The sequence below is a fragment of the Rutilus rutilus genome (assembly GCF_951802725.1).
Source record: "Rutilus rutilus genome assembly, chromosome: 20".
Classification (NCBI taxonomy): Eukaryota; Metazoa; Chordata; class Actinopteri; order Cypriniformes; family Leuciscidae; genus Rutilus; species Rutilus rutilus.
The window spans coordinates 12670806-12679571 of record NC_140225.1 but is presented as its reverse complement, the minus strand read 5'-3'; the positions used below and the strand labels follow the sequence as shown (position 1 = coordinate 12679571).

The following is an 8766-nucleotide window of genomic DNA, read 5'->3' as shown; positions in this document are numbered from 1 at the left end:
AATAATAATAATAATAATAAAATCTTCTTCAATTGGAAGCTGCAAGGTGTAGTAAAGAACTTCAAGTCAGATTTCTTTACTATTTACTTTACTTCATTTTCAACACAGAACAATCATACATTTAAACAGATCTTAGACAATCATACAAAAGAAAAGCTAACAAACAGATTTTACCAACAAAATCAACAAAAGAATATACATTTTGTATTACCACTGCCATTATACTGTATGTGACAGCATTACAAACACAAAATTATTTTAAATGTAAAACATACAGCTTAATTATTTAATCAACTGTATTTCAGAATCTATGTATAGAATCTATGAATGCTGTACCAGAAAGAAAACTAAATACATATTATTGGCATTGAAATAAAATGAAATAAGACAAATGAAAATGTCTCGGGGCTAAAACCAAGGCAAATCAGTCAAATATATGGATGCACATGCAGATTTAGGCTATATTAAAGATAATACATGCTGAAACATTGAGTACCACTGAAATGTGAGCTTGCTTTTCTACAGTGCAATTACAACGTGGAAATGTCTGTTTGGTTTCAGCTTGTCTATAAATATATACATAATGTCTTCAACCACTATATACAGTGTATATATATATATGCAACACATCTTTCCCTCCTCATTTTGTCTCTCTTTTTCCACCACTGTCAATTTAAGACAACAGTCATCGTCCTGTTTACACTTGATGGTATATCTCAAGCAATCCATACCCTTGTCCTGTGGTACAGATGCGCTGACCAATTTAATGTCGATATTTTTTTTATTTTTTTTGGTTTAGTTTACAGGCACCACTTGACATTCAACCAATATTTAAAGTCTAAAACATTAATTTCTCTATTTTTGCATAAAACAACAAGGTACACTACCGTTCAAAAGTTTTGGGTCAGTAATATTTTTTTAGAGAAACCAAGTTTTTGTTAAAAATCAAGACTGCATTCGTTTGATAAAAATACAGTAAAATAGTAATTTGGTGAAATATTATTACAATTTAAAATGACTGTTTTCTATTTTAAAGGTATAGCGGAGGATTTTCTTTTTCCGGGTGGATCATCAAGACTATTGGTCCTCCTAAGTGTCAATCATTCTGGTGATATGTTTACGTAAGGCCGTCGTACGTGCTCGTGCACACGATTCACACGATGGCGTGCGCTCAAAACACAGGTTGGGCTTCCCACTGATGCCTCAGTCGCGAAGTTTCTACTTGACAGGTAAAGTTTGACATGCTATTTGGAGAAATCCATTTAAAATCACTGCTAGTAAAAGTTCATGTAAGCTATGATTAGCTCGTGCATGCTCTCTCGTGCACACGTTTAATAGGCGTTCCCTCTCGGGAGCAGGTAGAGTGTTGCGCATGTGCATTTTTGCAAGAAGTGGAGAGGGTGGTTCCTTTCTAAAATTCGGGAAAATCCTCCGCTATACCTTTAATATATATTCACATTAAATTTAAGCTGAATTTTCAGCATCATTACTGTCACATGATCCTTTAGAAATCATTTTAACATGCTGATGTGCTGCTCAAGAAACATTGCAATCTTGACATCATTTGTGCTGCTTGTCATTTTTATGGAAACCAGGATACATTTTACGGATTCTTTTGTAATATTTTATATCTGTATTGTTACTTTTACAGCATCCTTTCTGAATAAAAGTATTAATTTCTTTAATCTTCCTAACCACAAACTTTTGAACAGTAGTGTACAGTTTATACAGAACATACTGATCTAGATGTATACTAGGACTAGTACTTTAAGCAGCAACACAGAAACAAATAAGGCTTGGTGCTAATGCCATATGGATAGACGAATTCTCCGCCTGTAAAGCCCACTGAATCCACCATAGAGCACAATGTGAGGTATGAGTGCTTGATTTTAAGAACAGCCAACAAGAGTGTTTTTCCCTCTCTGTTTACCCATCATTGAAATATTGTCGACTCAAGCTTTGATTAGTTTGGATGTGTTGTCTTCTGGTTCACTGGCATGATTTCGGACCACCATGCTGGTGGTCTCGGTGCGATAACTGCGTCTCATGTGGAAGGTCCTCATGTGCTGCAGTTCAATGTTGTCCTCCTCAGAAATCTTGATGAAGGGGCACCACTGGAACGCTTTGCGAAAACCTGAGCGGAATCTACAGAAAGACAGCATGATGCAACGTGCAAACTTCTTGTCCATTAAATATGGACAAGGTTAATAGTGAGTAAATACAAAGAGTAATAGTATTGCAATAAAACTCTAGGATTGCCAGACCAAGACTAGTCCTAAATGACATTAATACAAACGCTGTACTAAATATCTTCGTTAATGTGTTTACATCAAATGTCTTAGTCTTACATTAGATGTAATGTGCATTTACCTTTGGTTTAGACAGCAGTAGATGATTGGGTTGTACATAGTGGAACTCATGGCCAACCAGAAGATGGCCAAATAGACCTGCTGGATGTAGTGCTGCTTGTATATGTCCCTGTTGAAGCTCCCCAGAATGAAGTAGATGTGGTAGGGGAGCCAACATATTGCAAAGGTTGTCACCACCACTATCATCATCTTCACAACCTTTATTAAATTGCAAAAATGGCATGAATTTTTTTTTTTTGCTTTCTACACAAAGAACTATAATCTAAAACCATAAATAGCAGCTGCCATCAATGTAATGTCCCACTGAAGAGGCTTATTATTATTGACAAAAGAAAGAAAAATGTGAAAGAAGTGAAAAAGCGCATGTCCTGTTCTGCCAGAAGAAAAGATTTATGTCCCCAGTAGAGGTTTTAACATTGGTTCTTTGAGTCTTTGTGGAACTTAACTTCATTCATTCATGATAATATAGTTTTTTTTTTTTCAGATGTAACTTACAGTTAACTAAAGCTGAAATTAAAAACATAAAAAAAAAGAAAAATGTAACTTAAAATAAAATGTATGCATCTATCTAGGGTTTAGAAACAGGAGAATTGTAAATATATTACAATTGCAAATTACAATTTATTATCCCTTGTGCGTCCTGATGGACATTTTTGTCTTTTTCTTTTTTCTTTTTTTTAATCTTTTTGCCTGTGTTAATGCCAACTGCATAAATGTTGGCACAAGTGTGTATTTTTATTGGAATTTTACTATTTCACACCCATTTCCTTTAATAAATTGATTTATATTAGATACACAGAATAGTTACACTCAGGACCTTAAGGACAAAAATGTCCTTACATTTTTATTTATCCCAGAGCCATTTAACTATAAAATGATGCAGTCTTTGTTAATATGCTTTCATTCTGTTGGCAAGGCTTTTTTTTTTTACTTTTTTTTACCAGATGGTGCCATTTTTTTTTTTTTTTAGGTTTGGCCAATAAAGCAAATACTCGCTTTCTGCTTCTGCATGAGCCAACTGGATAAATTATGCAGCTATAATTGTGTGGGTGTGTTGGTATGGATGTTAGAGTGTGGTTTGCATGTGTGTAATAAAAATGTTTTGTGTGTGTGTGTGCGTGTAATATTTGAGAGAGAAAACTCTACTGTACTGCAAATCACAAATCCAACCACTGGAACCAGTGGAACTTTGCTGGCATCTAATGGGGAAAATTTGGTACTGCGCCCAAACAAAATGTTACTTAAAGGTACATTTTTGAGATATCAGTTTCAAACTTGAAAAACAACTTATAGGCTTTGATAGCAGTTTTGGAGTTCAACATGTTATTATTAACTATATATTTTATACACTGTAAAGAATGTCTAACCCTCCCAAATCAAAAATTTCAAGTGACCGATAACATCAAAATTTTTCACTTGGGCCAATTGAAAAATTTAGATGTTATCGGTCACTTGAAATTTTTGATTTGGGAGGGTTAGAATTTTTTTACAGTGTATAAAATAATGTTCATAAATCATTTTCATCAAAGTAAACCTCTATAACTTTTTTTTTCTCTGTAACTTTTGTTTTTAACTTTTTAAAAAAAAATCAGCCAAGGGTCTTCTTTAACATGAGACCAAACTTAAGTCTGTGCTCCAAAGCTTAAAGCTTAATTTTTATGACAGTTTTTTGACATGGACATTTTTGCCCTCTAAGGACCTGAGTAACTTCTTTAAATTGATGCACATAATTATGCACAAAGGTAATTATTATTTCTCTATAATGCTAAAACTCTGTACAACAATTACTTTAGAAATTGATAAAAATGTATAACATTGTTGCTGTCAGGCAGAGGCTTGTATACCCATATTTCATCATTTTTATATATTTTTTGTCATAAATAAACATTCGGTGCTCACTGCAGAGCAAATGGGTGGAGCTTACGTCTAGCTCCTCCTCGTTTGAGCGCTCCAGCAAGGAGGAGCTACTGGAGAGGAGGAGCTAGCACGTAAGCGCCACTCATTTCGCCACCTAGTGGCCATTAACGTAATGAATGTGACAACATGCCCCATATGTGGGGTACATTGTAACATGACCATATGACAGCTTAAAATGTTATCTGATCTAATAAAAAGAATATACAAGACAAACTAAAATATTTTCTCAATACAATACAACTATTAACTTTTTCATATAAAATAATGGCATTTCTTTAATAATTAAAAATAAACAAAGTTTTGAGTTTGACAACAAACACACCGGAAAACACAGCTATACAGCTATTCAAAACATAATAATAACTAATAATTTCTGAACATTGACTCTCAGTCTTTATTTATATTTTTCTCATGTTTTCTTAGTAAAATAAAATCATTGGTTGCAGCATCATCCCATTATGGCAAACCATAGTTATTGTGATTTTTTTATTGTATTGTGTTTTTATATTTTGTATTCTGCATGGTTTCTTTTTATGCTTTCTTAATATGCTCATTGTTTTACTGTACAGCACTTTGGTGCAACTCTGTTTTTAAATATGCTATAGAAATAAATAAATAAATGTATTAATTAATAAAATAAAATAAAACATTTTTTGACTTGACATGTGTACTGCACAAACAATTCAGATAGCAAATCATTGTAATGTGTGTTCACCACATATTTTAAAGTATACTAACAGTATAATAATACAAAAAATGTCCCCATTAAGTTAAAGGCACACTATACAAAATTTGTACCTTAAAGGGATAGTTCACCCAAAAATGAAAATTCTGTCATCATTTACTCACCCTCAAGTTGTTTCAAACCTGTATGAATTTCTTTTTTCTGCTGAACACAAAAGAAGATATTTTGAAAAATGTCTGTAACCAAACAGTTGATGGACCCCATTGACTTCCATAGTATTTTTTTTTCCTACTATGGAAGTCAATGGGGTCCATCAACTGTTTGGTTACAGACATTTTTCAAAATATCTTCTTTTGTGTTCAGCAGAAAAAGGAAATTCATACAGGTTTGAAACAACTTGAGGGTGAGTAAATGATGACAGAATTTTCATTTTTGGGTGAACTATCCCTTTAATATAACAGCTTCAAAATCATTTCGATGGTAAACTAACTCTAGGGGTCGCTGTTTGAGAAAAACGGAAACTGCATAGTGTGCCTTTAAAATTTCGATCTGACGAAGAGCTTCATTATGTTAATAGCCACTAGGTGGCGAAAAGAGTGGCGCTTACGTGCTAGCTCCTCCTCACTGGAAGCGTAGCTCCTCCTTGCTGGAGCGCTCAAACGAGGAGGAGCTAGGCGTAAGCTCCACCCATTTGCTCTGCAGTGAGTAGCCCTGTCGAGCTTGTGACTAAACCTTGTAACTCCATTGGATCCTCAAACTGTCCTCAAACCTCATAACTCCGCCCGCCTCTATCGTGAATGAAGTGCACGCAGTTTGGACCGTTACTTTCTTCTTGTTTGCAAAGGTAAATACTGAACTGGATCTTTGATTAAGTAAAGAGTTTTCTTTACTCAAAAAACAATATATATAAAGGCTAATGTTTTATGTATTTGAGGAGCGGAGAATAGTGTCCTAGTCTAGCATTTGCCGTCGAGTCATCATATCCAATACTGTCTTAAAGCCCAGAAATGTATTTTGCCACATTATGTCACCGACCCTGTGTATGTGAATAGGTTAGTTAGATGACTGTGCAGAGTAACTGGAATAAATATAATTAACAAAGTTATATGAGTAAATACTAGCATCGTTTACCTTCCGTTTCGCCTGCATCTGGTTCTGGTAGTGGTCTGATGCTTCTCCAGGAATCTCACTGCCCCACAGCCTCTGTCCCACCAGGCTGTAGGTCACCAACATCACCAGCAGAGGGAGCAAGTAGATCAGGATAATCACAGCAATCTGATATCTAGTGAGATCAAGCATCACTTCATAAGTCAAATCTGTGCCACAAAAAATATGATATTGTAATAAAAACAAAAACAAAATTATATAATGCAAGAAAACTGAGCTATCATAGGCATCATTGGATAATCAAATGAAATTTTTTCTTGTCAGTAAAAAAGAACGATGCTAGTAATTTTTGTCTAGTTTTCTTACGAGAGCTGATGTTTCCCTCCATAATCATCAGGCCATTCCACCATACAGACAGTCCGAGGGAAGTAGAACTTGGTGCTGGCGTAATAACACTGAGGGAAGGCCAGTGAAAAAGCCACAGTCCAGATGATCCCGATCAGAACTTTAGTAGTAGTGGAGGAGAGCCTGGGCGTCAGGGGATGGATTATAGCCATATATCTGTGGATTTCAGACAACAACATCTTATTAAAAAGTGAACGGTAGCCTAGGCTACCTTTTTTACTCTCCCTTCTATGGACATTCAGTGTTTTAGAGGGCTTTTTGGATACATTTACTGCATGCATATAATGTTTTACTGGAGCACTTCCAGAAAGAGAATTGATTGGTTGCGTTATTTCTCGTGCGTGCTTAATTACATCATCTACTTGTTCGTCACTCAGAACACAATATGGAAAGTCCTGTAGTGTTGGTTCTTATAATCACTTCATGAAAATTAATATTCATCTGGCATCTTTTAATAGTAAATATTAACTGCTTTTGCCCGTTTGTGGTGGATTTTAGGATTTTACTTTATAGCCTGATACATTTAGAGCTATTTCTAAGCAGTGGCAAAAGCTAAAATGTGGTCGATAAATAGCTCTAACCATTTTCATCAAGGTCTAGGTGTGGATGTAAGACCATCTGATCCATCACCCAGAATTTAGATCAGCTTGGACCTGCTCTTAACCATTTATGACCAGCAAAAAAACACATAAAACCAGCTGCCATCTGAAGGGTAAACTTAGTTAATGTATGTGTTATATTACAGCTACAATTAGGCTTTCATGAACTTGCAGGCTGTAACTGTTTTATGACATGGTTTATGGCATGGTATCTCAATAGGATGGTGATTTATTATTATCATAATCCATGGGAACATCATGTTAAGGTTTACTGATATTCACTGAGAGCACCAGATATGTTGATATAGATAGATAGATAGATAGATAGATAGATAGATAGATAGATAGATAGATAGATAGATAGACAGACAGACAGACAGACAGACACATAGATAGATAGATATTGCTTACCTGTCAACAGCAATAGTCGCCATTGAATAAATGCTTGAGAACATTGCTGTTATTGGGAAGAAGTTTTGAAATTTACAGTATCCTAAACCGAAATACCAGTCATTGTGCAAAGCGTACACGAAATTGAAGACAGTGTTAAAAGTTGCCATAGATGCATCAGAAAAGGCGAGGTTTACTATGAAGTAGTTGGTCACTGTCCTCATGCGTTTATGTGCCAGAATTATCCAAATAACAGTGACATTGCCAATGATGGACACAATTACGATCAAAGAGTATGCGATCGCCCATAGTGCCACCTGCCAGTCCGGCTGCTCGAACAGATTGGTGGAGGTTTCGTTTCCATCTTCCTCGTCGTAAAGAACAGATGTTGAAAGGGGGTCCAAAGTGATATCCATTGTAGTTGTCCGTAGTCACAGGGCATAAGTCAGTCAGTATGCTTATTCCAGTGAGTGACTCACTTTGGTAAACCTGTGTATTTTGGACATTTGCAGCAGTTCATTTTCCAAACAGTGCGCGGTCAGTGCGCCTCGTACCGCCTCATGTCCAAACTGGCAGCTGAAGTGCGTTATTGTGCCCGCAGCGATCGAGCACTGGGGAAACTGAAGGAATGTGTGTGCCAAGTGTTGGAGGTGTGTCGGTTCAGATGCAGTGACGTTGATTGATACCCATTTTTGCCAACGCGTTACGCGCATTGTGACGCACAGAAATTTGCGCTCCTTCTCCTAAAATCTGGCAATATCAATAATAAATATAATTGGCATGCAATTGACGTGTTAATACCAATGGACAGCTTGCTGTCATTATTAATTGCAAGTGCAACTCCCCTGCAGCGAACACTAATGGAAATATCTATGTCACAGTTTAAGAGCATGTGTTAGGTTAGGTCTGCTCTACTTGTTCTGCTGAGACGTTGCTAGACCCCTTATTTCTTCTGTTGTGTGAGGTGATCTTGTTCATTTTGTCTGAGGAGTGAGACAGGTGTCTGGGCAGCAGGTGGAGAAGGATGTAGTGAATAGTGCACATTACTCTTTTTTGGACACTTCGAATCACCAAATGCTATTTCAGGATGGTTTTCACAGATCTGACATTTTCATTAAGTGTGCGAATTATACAAAGACTTTTCATGGGTATTTCTGCCAGTAATTTTACTGGCACAGTCTGTTGAGATTTATCTCGTGCAAAATAATAATAATAATAATAATTCTCGTGCAGTTAGCCTAGATAAAGGGTACCGTATCTTCATTATGACAAAACACAAAAGTTTTCTGCGATG

At 36.0% G+C, this 8766-nt stretch overlaps 1 protein-coding gene across 1 annotated transcript; it reads right to left on the bottom strand.

The window, feature by feature from the left end:
- Positions 1 to 85: 85 nt before the first annotated feature.
- tacr2 (tachykinin receptor 2) lies at positions 86 to 8057 on the bottom strand. The gene is made up of 5 exons (XM_084391913.1): positions 7494 to 8057; positions 6445 to 6639; positions 6103 to 6253; positions 2371 to 2567; positions 86 to 2145 (listed from the first exon to the last, which is right to left on the bottom strand). The coding sequence occupies exons 1-5, from the start codon at positions 7886 to 7888 to the stop codon at positions 1953 to 1955; spliced, it is 1131 nt and encodes a 376-aa protein (XP_084248039.1). The 5' UTR covers positions 7889 to 8057; the 3' UTR covers positions 86 to 1952.
- Between the last annotated feature and the right edge of the window lie 709 nt (positions 8058 to 8766).

Excerpts from the sequence above, each read along its gene's own strand:
- tacr2 (XM_084391913.1), bottom strand. The coding sequence starts at position 7,888 with ATGGATATCACTTTGGACCCCCTTTCAACATCTGTTCTTTACGACGAG. Across the intron at positions 6,640-7,493 it reads GCGACTATTGCTGTTGACAG|ATATATGGCTATAATCCATC; the intron begins GTAAGCAATATC and ends TGAAATCCACAG. Across the intron at positions 6,254-6,444 it reads GGAGGGAAACATCAGCTCTC|ATATCAGATTGCTGTGATTA; the intron begins GTAAGAAAACTA and ends TGATCTCACTAG.